Genomic DNA, 12,069 nt, shown 5'->3' with positions numbered 1-12,069 from the left:
TTTTTTTTTTAACTGTGTTTAAAAGATTGCGTGTTCTATTATGAAAATAATTATTCAGTTAACACAAAACACCTTTTTTGTAAACAAACCCCACCAATGTTCATTGATTACATACATACAGGGTACAATGAACATTGTGAATTAAGTATCAGCTGGCTGTCTCTATAGAAATTGCAACAATGAAGACTAAAAAAGACTGTTATTATAATCACGTATTGCTTCAGAAAATTAAAGGGAAGAAGGTTCAATTTGTTAAAACAAGAGAGCTATTCATTAGAAACACACAACACTATAAATATTTTCAGAGTACTATACAAAACTTCAGAACAACGCATGCTTGAATCAGGATTAGTAATTAGAATTTTAAATAACTTTTAAGTTTGAACTGTGCCCAAAAATCCATCTCATATCTGTAATAAACAAAATGCTTAAATGAATTTTGTTACAAAATGATCTATGGCACCTGAAAAGCAGCAGAATGTGAAGTTGCAGTATATGACAGATCCAATCAATACATCTGCAAGCTAAACCCCTCATTTCCCAGAAATTGCAATGTAGCTGTGAATATTTTTCAGCTTTTTCTGGCACTACCAGAGACAGACATGATCGATTTTGCAAGTAGAGAGAACTGGAACAATGTAAATTGACTGCCAAGAAGGTTCCCCACAGCGTTCCAAAGAATGCTCTATTTTTAGCTTCACAATTTCACCTCTGCATAGAGAGTGGTCCGACAGAAATGCAGCACTCAGCAGAAAACCCACACCTGCCATAGCAGATTGTCTCATTACACAGAAATACTCTGAAACAGTAGATAAAAACAGAAGCATGTTTCTTCATATTTACATAATGAAAAAGAAATCACTGTTAATATAAGAAAAGTTAACTTATCAACCTGTAGTTAGGTCTCATGGTAACTGGGTCCTCATTATCACGGCAATCGGAAATGCCTTTTTCTTAAAGAGAGTTTTCTTCTCCCAACATCTTTTGGACAACCAAAGCATTTTTAGTAAAAGTGAACCCCTGAAATATTTCACCTGAAACCCCTTTAAAAAGGAAGCTGGGAAGCAGCTGAAAAAGAGACCGGTTCACTGTGAGAAATGTAAACCTCTCAGACAGTGTTACGGCCCCGAATCCAACAGCTCATAAATAAAGTCAGGCCACTCCATAATATTAAACCAAAAGTGGCTTCAGTTGCCACGCTCTCAGAAGTTGTCATCCTGTATCTACATTTGTGTTTGGAAATTATGTCATAGTTAGTAACCACTTTATAAGATGAATAAACCCCACAGCTTTTATGTAATACAAGATTCGTTAATTCTCATTTTTGACCAGACACATTGCTATATTAGCCAAGTAACATGCTGCCTTTTGACTCAAAACCAGCTGTTGCTAATAAGCATCAACCATTTCGCATGTAGCTTTGTGTCAACTTAATACAAATATTTAATGTCTAAAATAAATCTACAAGAGAGAATTTCAAAATACACCATCTCATGAGCAGTTTACAGAACAGAAAATGTGACGTGGAACCTTCCATCTCTAGAATGTGGATTCAAATTTGCCTATAAAGCAGTAAATGAGAGCCAGCAATAGCTAGGTAGCAATTTGGAGATTTTGACTTAAACACTAGTTATGTAGTTGCTAGTAAAATACTCCTCTCTACCATTAGTGCTACTAAACACCACGTAACCAAACAGGACTGAATGGAATTATTGGCTGGACCACCCCTTCACTACTTAAATATGATCCCTTGATGTCAGGGTTACAGGTACAAGGTACTTTATCGAAGTAGTAAAGTAGCTGTCTGCACAGCTTGCTTATTTCTTCTAGGACACAGAGGGAGATATTAGCTGCTGATGCTTTTCACCCTGTCCACATTACAGGCAGTGAAATTCAGTTAAAACATAAAGAGCTAAAAACAGACAAAAAAGAAACTTACTTACCTAATAGCAACCGATTCCTCCCTTTGCATCTTGGTGCTGATGCACCGTCACCCCATGCTTTCAAATTCAGATCATTTTGTTTAGCTATATACATACACTGGGCTCTCTCTGATTTAGAGTTTGTGTGCTATTCACATAGGGTGTCCCCGTAAATGGGGAAGTAACCCCAGCTGAGCCTCAGACTTTTTGCTATTAAGGAGTCTAGGCATTAAAATTCTGAGGAAGGAAAGCAGGTTGTGTAATACAGTTGGATAACACATCTTTAACAACAACGGATAAAACAAGTTGCAAAGCCAAGTAATTTGTTTTCCTTTGAAAAAAATGTCAATATACTTTCACTTCTGAGGAGTGAAAACTGGTGATCTATTTTGCAGTAAGCAGGTATTAACAGTATTTTAAAATGATCTGACAACCCTACCATAAGTGGGCATCACATCTTAATGATTCTGCAATGAAATAATCCCGCCTAAATTTGTGAACCAAACCCTGAATAACAACTTCAAGTGTTGCTGCTCTTGGAGCACTTCCTAGAAGAACTGCAGAAGAGGGAGCCATCCCTCTTACAGGCTACTTCATAGAACAGCTATAAAGAAATCCAGTTACTATTAGTAAAAGATGATCTTTCATCCTATTTCTGTAGGGCAACACATAGTTGGGGGCAGGGGGAGGAATTAAAAAAATCGTTCTTCCTGAAGGAAATTCAAAAGGACATTAAGTCTAAAGTATTCAGCTAAGACATAGTATAGAAGCCTCATTTTTAAGGATCTCTGCCTCCAAATATCACTAGTTACTTCTGAAAGTTTTGATGGTGAGTCAAGATAATACTTAGAATTAAATTCGTTTCAGGAATCCAAGTCTTACTGAAGTAGTCATAACAATATTTTTAAGTACAGATTATTAGAATAATGGTAGCTACAGTTAAAATTTCTAAGGAAAAAAAGACTAGGAAACAAAGGAGACAGAAATACAGCTTGATAACATTCATAGACAGGTAACTCTGAAACAGTAGAAAAGTCTTTACTAGAAATAGGAGGAGCAGAAAACTAATTCTAACCACTTAAGTCTTATTATATATTCTATGCAATAGCCAGATACCTTTAATCATAGGACAGAAAGACAAATTAAAACAGTATCACCAGTATCTTCTGCATAGCAGTCTTCATGCCACAACATCTACAATTAGTATCTTTTGTTTAGAACTTTCAGTTAAGGTACATCTCTGCAATGTTACATCATTTAAAGGTACTAATTCATCTTACTTTGCAAGTTACTAAAAAGTTAGTAACAAAGGAGTTTTCTAATTTATTGTCCTGGTTTTGGCTGGGATAGAGTTAATTTTCTTCCTAGTAGCTAATACAGTGCTGTGTTTTGGATTTAGGATGAGAATAATGTTGATAACACACTGATGTTTTAGCCGTTGCTAAGTAATGTTTACACTAGTCAAGGACTTTTCAGCTTCCCATGCTCTGCCAGGTGCACAAGAAGCTGGGAGGGGACACAGCCAAACTGGCCAAAGGGCTATTCCATACCATATGGCGTCATGCTCAGTATAGAAATTGGGGGGAGTTGGTCGGGGAGCAGCGATCGCTGCTTGGGGACTGGCTGGGCATCAGTTGGCAGATGGTGAGTGGTTGCATCACTTGTTTTTCCCTGCGTTTTGTTCCTCTCTCTCTCTCATTGTTTTCACTACAATTTATTATTCTTCTTATTTTATTTCAATTATTAAACTGTTCCTATCTCAGCCCATGAGTTTTCTTACTTTTGCTCTTCAGCTTTTCTCCCCCATCACACTGGGGAGGAGGGTGAGCAAGCGGCTGGGTGGTGCTTGGCTGCCGACTGAAGCTAAACCACAACAATTATGCAGTTCTAAACTTAAAAAAAAAAAATTATCCTATAATTAAAGTTACAGCATGAGCGACTCATAGTAATGGCTGAAATCTCAAGCTTCATGAACAACTGACTCAAGAGTTTTCCACCTCAGCTTAGTTACACTTTGTATACCATATTTGAACTTTTACTTTATTTGAAATTATACAGCAAAATAAGTTTAAAGCGCAAAACCAGCAGAAAACACATATGAGGTGTTCTAACGAAATGCTGAAAGATTTCAACAAACCTGTCTGCTGCCCAGGCTGTGCCAATGGTTGGTTTTGCTGTGTGTTGTAATGGACAGAAACAGGTCGGTATTGTTGACTGGAGTGCGGATATTGATTGGGGGTACAATAACAAGCTGGCATCTAGAACCAAAAAACAATTGAAGAGATTTCACTACCTGCAAGTTTATAGAAGGCAGACATGCAAAAATGAAATGCAAAAAGAATGCAAAAAGAATCACATGATAGGAGAAAGATGCAAAACTTATTAAAAGGTGCAACTAATGTTAAATGGTTTAGCAATTAAAAAAGACTTATACTACATAAATTCCCTCTTTAACAGCTGATTTCTTCTACTTTCACTGTAGAAGTAACAATTCCCACAAAGAAACATCTGAGACACTAGAAAACTATGCAGAACATGAGCTTTACTAGCTACAGGTAATACCTGGGTGATTATTCCTCCCTCAAGTAAACTGAAGTCATTTATTTCAAAGCATGTAAGCCAGAAAAAACCCCAACTCCAGGATAAATGCAAGCAGCTGCAATTGAACAGGGAACCCCACACCACATAAAAAGCTCATTAATAGAACAGGATGATCACTTTTTAAATATAGCTTTTGGGAGGCTGGAAACAGAGCCATTGTACCTGTGGCACAGGTTGCTGCATATATCCCTGCTGCTGGAGTACTTGCTGGTTGACAGGGTGGCTAGATGTTGAGTAGCCTGGAGCAGAAACTGGTTGGCCAGCGGGCGGTGGAGGTGGAGCAGTTGCAATGATATAACCAGACTGCTGTGGGGGCTGGAGGACTACAGTGGACTGGAACATAGCAGTATGAGGTTCAACTGGGTCAGCAGGTGGCTGGCGGGCAAGGCTCATATGGCTAAATTGCGATCCTAGGTTGTCTTGCTGTAATCGTTAAAAGAAGGGAAAGTTACATTCACAAATGTACATTCAAGAAAGACAGAATAAAATAGCCAAATATCTCAGTAAGTTTCAGATATGCATGTCTCAAATTACTGTGCATTAGCAACATCAGCTAAAGAACAGGAAAGAACAAGATGGAACACAGTAGTAAATTATCTTCAGGGCTGACAGAAGGAAAGAACATCCACATTCAGAGACTTCACTCATTTCACTGCAAATATTAAATTTTGGATTATATCTGCCTCTCTCTACTTCTTGTAAGAATTCAGTTGTCAAAAATAAAGTCAGAATTTGTGTCACTAACATTCTCCGATTGGACTCCAAAGCTTGAGTGAAAACATCTAACCCCAGTTAAAACAGCAGAAGGCATTAGTATTGCTAAAGTAATTTTTGTTTTTAAGAGCTTAAGTTAATGAGGCTCTAGTCCTGAATAACAAGGTACATTCCTCTCACTTGGTATTATACTACATGCAAGGATTAAATTTTTTTAGCCTGAAATCAAGTAACAGCTGCAAGAAATGTGTTCTAGTGGTTACCTACTATCTGTATTTTATTAACATCTGAAACCATGATACTGATTGCACTGAGCACTGCAGAAGTCCTGCAAAATTTGAAACTTCCATTACTGTAACCCCAAGCTCCTTTTCTTTACAAGCAATTCAGCATCAAATTATCAACATCCTGGAAATCAGAAGTGATCACTACTATTGTATTTTTTGGCTAAACAGGAAGATTTGGTTCATGCTTCAGAAGTGGACTCTCCAAACATGGAGGAATATTAAAAGTATTTTAAGACCACCGGATCATCTCTTAGATCGTCCTGAAGAAGAGAGGAGTTAATCAAGAAAGCATAAGTGCAAGCTCTGTCTTTTACTGATTAACTACATTCATATTTGATGATGAAATGTTATAGTTCCCAGGCTAAAGGTATTCTTAATTACCACTGGAAATACGAATTTGCACCTAAACCTTTATTTAGAATACCTTTGCAGCTTAAAAAGCCCTATTTTCATTAGATCAACAATCTGACTTTGCCTTTGGTATTTCATTCTTTAATGATGCCTATTAACGCAACTATAATGTTTTTCCACATTGAATTTTACATTCTGCTTTTCATAATACCTAGTTTAGAGAGGAGATACTGATATTTAATTATGAGTTAAAATTACCTCTAAAAATGTCCAAAGGATAAACCCAAGCAATACGTATTTATTTGTTACACTACCAATATGAGTAAATTCTGATCTGGTCAGTTTGTCCTACAGTGATATGTATAGTACAAGCATGATTAACCACTGAAACATGGTATTACCAATAAACGGAGAAAGCAAACTTTCCTGGTACCAACTAGAGATGTGTTGCATTCAAGATTATGAACCAAGACCATCAATCCTTTACACTGTTACCTAAGTTACCATCGGCAGAACTAAATTTTTGAAACTGCCAGCACACTTTGTATCTGAACCCATTTCCTGGATGTTTCGTTCAAAGCATTCCCCAAATGCTTTGAAACTATTATAAACCTGGAAGGAGTTTCATTCTCTGCTTTAACAACCATATGCCTAACAATGATTGTGAATCATAGCATAGACACACCTGAACTAGCTGCTACTAACAGCAGTTTAGTCATATGCTAAACTCGCATAGGAAGCTCACATTGGTTAATTAACTGTTCTCATTTCATTACTAAGGAGGTAAGTTATACTGACTGCAGTTTACGTGTATTCAAACTCTAAAATAACATGAGAAACAACATTGCTAAAAAACCCAACACCCTCCAATGAAGTGCAATTCCTTTTAGAACTGTATACCTAAAGTACAGATAACAGTTATAATATAGTTTTAATTATACGCAGGCTATTGAATTCAGATAAATCTGTATCTATTATTAGAAGACACTTCTGATTAATGTTGAAATTAATAACAAAATAAAAACTCTGAATACATACTAAAATAGCTATTGTATAATATTGTGGTGGGTTAATCTTCGCTGGCTGCCAGGTGCCCACCAAGCTACTCTATCACTCTCCCATTCTTAGCAATACAGGGGGAGAAAATAAGATAAAAAGCTCATGGGTTGAGAAAAGGACAGGGAGATCGCTCACCAATTACCATCACAGGCAAAACAGACCTGACTCGGGGAAGATTAATTTATAATTTATTGCCAATTAATAACAAAGTAGAGTAGTGAGAAATAAAAACAAAACTAAAACCAGCTTCCCCCAACCCCCCTGCTTCTTCCCAGGCTCAACTTCACTCCCAACTCCTCCACCTCCTCCCCCAAGTGTCACAGGGGGATGGGGAATGCGGGTTGTGACTGGTTCATAACACTTAGATTCTGCTGCTCCTTCCTCCTCACACTCCTCCCCTGCTCCAGCATGGGGTCCCACCCATGGGGTGCAGTCCTTCACGAACCTCTTCAATGTGGGTCCTTCCCACGGGCTACAGTTCTTCATGAACTGCTCCAGCATGGGTCCCTTCCACGGGGTGCAGTCCTTCAGGAACAGACTGCTTCAGTGGGGGTCCCCCGCGGGGCCCCAAGTCCTGCCAGCAAACCTGCTCCTGCATGAGCTCTTCTCCATGGGCCACAGCTCCTGCCCTCCACAGGCTGCAGCTTCCTTCAGGGCATCTCTACCTGCTCTGGTGTGGGATCCTACTCAGGCTGCAGGTGGATATCTGCTCCACCACGGTCCTTGATGAGCTGCAGGAAGAGAACCTGCTTCACAATGGTCTTCTCCACAGGCTGCAGGGGAATCTCTGCTCCAGCACCTGGAGCACCTCCTCCCTTTCCTTTCCTCCTTCTGACCTTGGTGTTTGCATAGTTGTTTCTCTCTCCTCTCCCTCACAGCTGCTGCACAGAATTTTTTTACCCTCTCTCAAATACATTATGACAGAGACGCCACCAGTGTCGATGACTAACTCAGCTTTGGGCAGTGCAGGGTCAGTCTTGGACCTGCCTGAAATTGGCTCTGTCCGACACGGGGACAACTCTTGGTCTCTTCTCGCAGAAGCCACCCCTGCAGCTCCCTGCTACCAAAACCCTGCCACATAAACCCAATGCAGTCATGTATTCATTAGAGTATCAGAGCAGTTTGGAGAGTGGGGAAGACTCAATTCTTGACCTGGACTCTAGTTCAGATTCTGCCTTGGATAACTCTTCTCCTTTACTAGGTTTCAGTTTCAATTTGTGTGTGTTTTGTTTGTTTGTTGTTTTTTAAACACAAAAGACTACGATATTTCTTTTCCAGCTTCTACTTATTAAACAAGGGATGCTAGTGAAGTGGGAGTGTTAAGAGTTCTGGCAAAGAGGCTAGAAAAAGGTAACCTCAAAAAACCAGCACAGCTGATCCCTCAAAAGGTATTAGGGTTCAGGAAAAGAAAGAGAAGACAGAAAGAAACAAGAAAGGATGTAAAGGTTAAGAGAGAGACATAAAGAGGTACTGACTGGCTAACAAAACAATAGCATTGAAAAGCTGTTCCCTTACAAAGGGAAATAATATATATATATAAAATAACTAAAGAGGTATATAGATATAGACTTAATTGTATACATTTCTGCTGAACTTTAAATAAACACGTTAAAATATCAGGAACTATTTTCCCCCACTCAGGTAATATTTTACTGTGATTGAAAAGCTAGCCAGTCATTACACTGCTATCACACACCACTTACAAACAACCAAGCAAAGGTCAGCATCCACTAAAGATTAACCCATGCAGAGAGGAGATGAACAGAAGATATAATACCACAGAATATTGCTGTGTAGAGGAGACTGGCAGGAGCGGGGGCGGATAAGAGACTGCAGAGTACTGAACAGGCTGGGAAGAAGGCTGCAGAGGCCGCATAGGCTGAAGAAATAACAGGTTTATAAACATGGTTAACATCAGAGTAAGAGAAGTGAAAACAAAGTCAAAGTCTTTTGTAATAGAAAAAAGCAGCTAGGCTCCATTACCAGAAAGGGAATAGATACTTCTCTTTTTAAGCTCAAGACTGCATAGAATTAAAACAAAAGTAATTTTCAATATCTCAGTCTCCCAGCAGAAATACATTTGCTTTATATGGTATACATTATATTAGCTATAACTCCGCAAATTGCTTCTATTTAACACTTACTGTTTCTTTTAGAGAGATTTTTTTTTTAAATTATAAAATAAAACCTACACATGCATTCTAAATACAAGTTGTTTCAAAGCATCTAAAGACAGAATGAATTTACTACTAACCACAGATTAAAATGTATTACTTTGACTTATTCAACAACACTAAAACATTTTCTTTAGATTGTGGTTATTTGAACATCAGAGAGGTGTCATTGCTGATAATATTTCAGGCAAGTTTAACTCCAGTATCCATTGAGAAGGCAATCATAGAAGTAGTAAAGAATTTGTGAAGAAAACTGCAAATACCACATACACACTTACATAAACTAGACAGGGAGAAAGAGTACAAATGAGCCTTTTTCAAAACAGACCATCTCTACTGCAGCATATTGCAGGTATCCTGAACAGAAGATTTACACAGGGAAAATGAACAAGGATAAAGGTTTTGATGAAGTTCTATAAATAACTTTTTGATAAAACTTGAGAACAATTTGAAAATACCACAGGAGACTATAGACAGTAGCTTGGTGCCTGAAATAGCTGCTGTGAAGAGGTAGAACCCTCCCTTCTCCTGCCCATACAGACTCTTTTCTTTTCTTCTTCTTCAAGGGCTGAGGTCATCTTTAATCTGGCCTATTTTACTAAATTCCTCTTGTACAAGACAAGGATAAAATAGATCCTGTACTTCAGCGTGCAGTTTTGTGAGTAGAGTAAGCCAAAGTGCTACTTAAGAGGTGTTCATACTCTACCAGTCCTAGGCTACCTCTTTTGTGCCACCACTACTGCTTGTGGGGTGGAGCCCAAGAATTCATCTGGCTGAAAAATCACCTTAAGACAAACAAAGATTTCTGTTGGATTAACTCTCTTCCCAGATCGCTGACTATATTGCTGTTAATGCCAGGGGTAACCACACAGTGTGACTAAGGATGAAGGCAGAACCTCCTTTCCAGAGCAATCTAGGCTTGGTATGTTCTTGATATCATAACATTTTCATACTAAAACATCTTCTATATTTTTAAGAAAAGGCTGCCCACCATGTTCAGTTATTGGCAGAATTGACAGCTCCGAGGACTGTGGGGGAAAAAGTCCAGTTACCCATAGCTGTGTAGCTATTACTTCCTAACATCTGCTTCAACAGAACAAACCTACCGATCCCTTGTTATCAGACAGCAATTTGACAGTATCAGTCATCGATACAAGCATCATGTATTTGACATGTGCACCTGTGAGAGGATGTGATTAGCTGTTGGCTGTTGCTGAGGTGGTGCGGGAAGAGGTGGCTGTTGCTGAGGTCCAGGCACTTGGGTCCTAACAGGTTGCTGAGGCATAGGAGGATTGTACACAACTGGAGTGCCATCTGGATTAAGGAATGGCTGACCTGAAAAGTTGAAAGAGAACACATGCAACCCAATGACAGCCAGCTGCATCATCTAAGTTCAGAGAAAACAACAACAAATGTATTTACAGTAGGCAAAATGAATAAAAAAATTTGAAAATAAGTGAAGTCATACTGTTTTATATGACAGACTTATGCCAAATCCCCACAACTACATTTATAATAGCAATGACTAAACAGGCCTCATTTGACAAGCTACATGCAGTCAAAACCCAAAACATTTAAGGTAAACAAAGATACCGCAGTCTTTACCTAGTGAACACAGATAAATATTTGCTGCATGCTGCTTGTCTTGAAAACTCATTTTTAATAAAGTGGATTGAAAAGGGTAGGAGTAATAAAGGAACATCCTACTAAAAATACTATTTTAAGGACCTTTTAAAAGGCAATTAAATGAATCTCTTTTAATCAGTTTGAACACAAATCAGAACACAGGAGAGCTTGAAGGCGAATATTTTAAAAAACATATAAAGCGGTAGCTGCAATGGTAGTCCCATAACTGCTAACGAGATTAGTGTTAAAGGACTCTCTTCCCCTATTCATAGATGAATTGGCTTTTAGCTTTCAAATGAAATAATGTAGTATTATTCTCCTATTTAATAATTCAAAACTTTGATATTACAGCAGTGGACTAATGAAAAATAATTAAAAAATAAACTACTTAAAAGTAAATTATAAACAAACAGTGATTTATTTTGGTGCCTGGGTTGGGAAAAACACAAAACAAATCAAAGGAACAACAGATTAGCTAGCAAGGGCCTATGTCTAGCTGCTTAATGATATGTCTTGCATTGGCTTATTTTGATGCTTAAGGTCCAAATACTGATGTAAATTTTTCTCTCCTCTGATATAAATATTTTCTTGTCTGAGATTCTTTCCAGAAAGGTATAAACTGAAACTAAAACCTTTGCACCCTAGCTGGGGTCCTGTCAAAGTATACTAATGCTCCTTCAGACTCCTTTGTCCCATCATATTTAAATGCAACTGGCCAACATAAAAGTGTAAAAGCTACTGAAAAGAGGACTGAGGCAATTAATGCAAGAGGTAGACAGGAAGCATGAACAGACTTGCTATATTCCATTTAGCTTAATGGATTTCTCTTTAATGCTCAAAAATTGGGAATGTTCACATAAAGAGGGAGTCAGATTTTCTTATTTCTTTCTACCACTTTCTGGTAATCGCTGGAGCTTAACTTGTTTCCTGTAGTGGCTGAATAAGAACTGTCTTTTCCTAATTACCATCTTCAACTATTGAGAAGAATGACTCTGTTGACCTAAGGTCACGAGATCCTCTGTCAGAAATGTTAAGAAAGTAATCTATGTTTTTTGAACTCTGACTGTCATTTAGAACAATAAAGCCAGATAAATAATTACAGAATATGATGATTCAAGTACATTTTAAGTTGAAAGTTTATCTGAACCTAGATATTCCTTGTTCTGGAAGTGTACTTTATCTTCTATTAGACACTCATTAGATATTAACATAATCTTCTGTTATGGAAGACTACCGACTGGTTTAAATACATTAAAAAAATAGATAAAACGTAGGAAGAATCACAATTTGAAAATCAAGCTAATTTTAATGAATACCAAACAGGGTCAAGTCTAC

The 12,069-nt window shown here is 38.0% G+C and overlaps 1 protein-coding gene across 5 annotated transcripts in view; it reads right to left on the bottom strand.

Moving 5' to 3' along the window:
- Window positions 1–12,069, bottom strand: part of R3HDM1 (R3H domain containing 1) — a 58,240-nt gene that overhangs the window by 12,948 nt on the left and 33,223 nt on the right. For 4 of the 5 annotated variants that reach the window (XM_075511202.1, XM_075511203.1, XM_075511206.1 and 1 more), the window contains 4 exons: window positions 10,289–10,443; window positions 8,712–8,813; window positions 4,686–4,946; window positions 4,060–4,180 (listed from right to left, as the gene is read on the bottom strand). In XM_075511202.1, coding sequence (XP_075367317.1) covers window positions 4,060–4,180; window positions 4,686–4,946; window positions 8,712–8,813; window positions 10,289–10,443 — 639 coding nt within the window. The remainder of the gene's footprint in view (window positions 1–4,059; window positions 4,181–4,685; window positions 4,947–8,711; window positions 8,814–10,288; window positions 10,444–12,069) is intronic. The other variant, XM_075511205.1, reaches the window with a different exon arrangement.

Source organism: Mycteria americana, chromosome 9, assembly GCF_035582795.1.
Source record: "Mycteria americana isolate JAX WOST 10 ecotype Jacksonville Zoo and Gardens chromosome 9, USCA_MyAme_1.0, whole genome shotgun sequence".
NCBI classification, from domain to species: domain Eukaryota; kingdom Metazoa; phylum Chordata; class Aves; order Ciconiiformes; family Ciconiidae; genus Mycteria; species Mycteria americana.
Note: the sequence above shows the minus strand (reverse complement) of the source record. Positions and strands in the feature narration are given on the sequence as shown.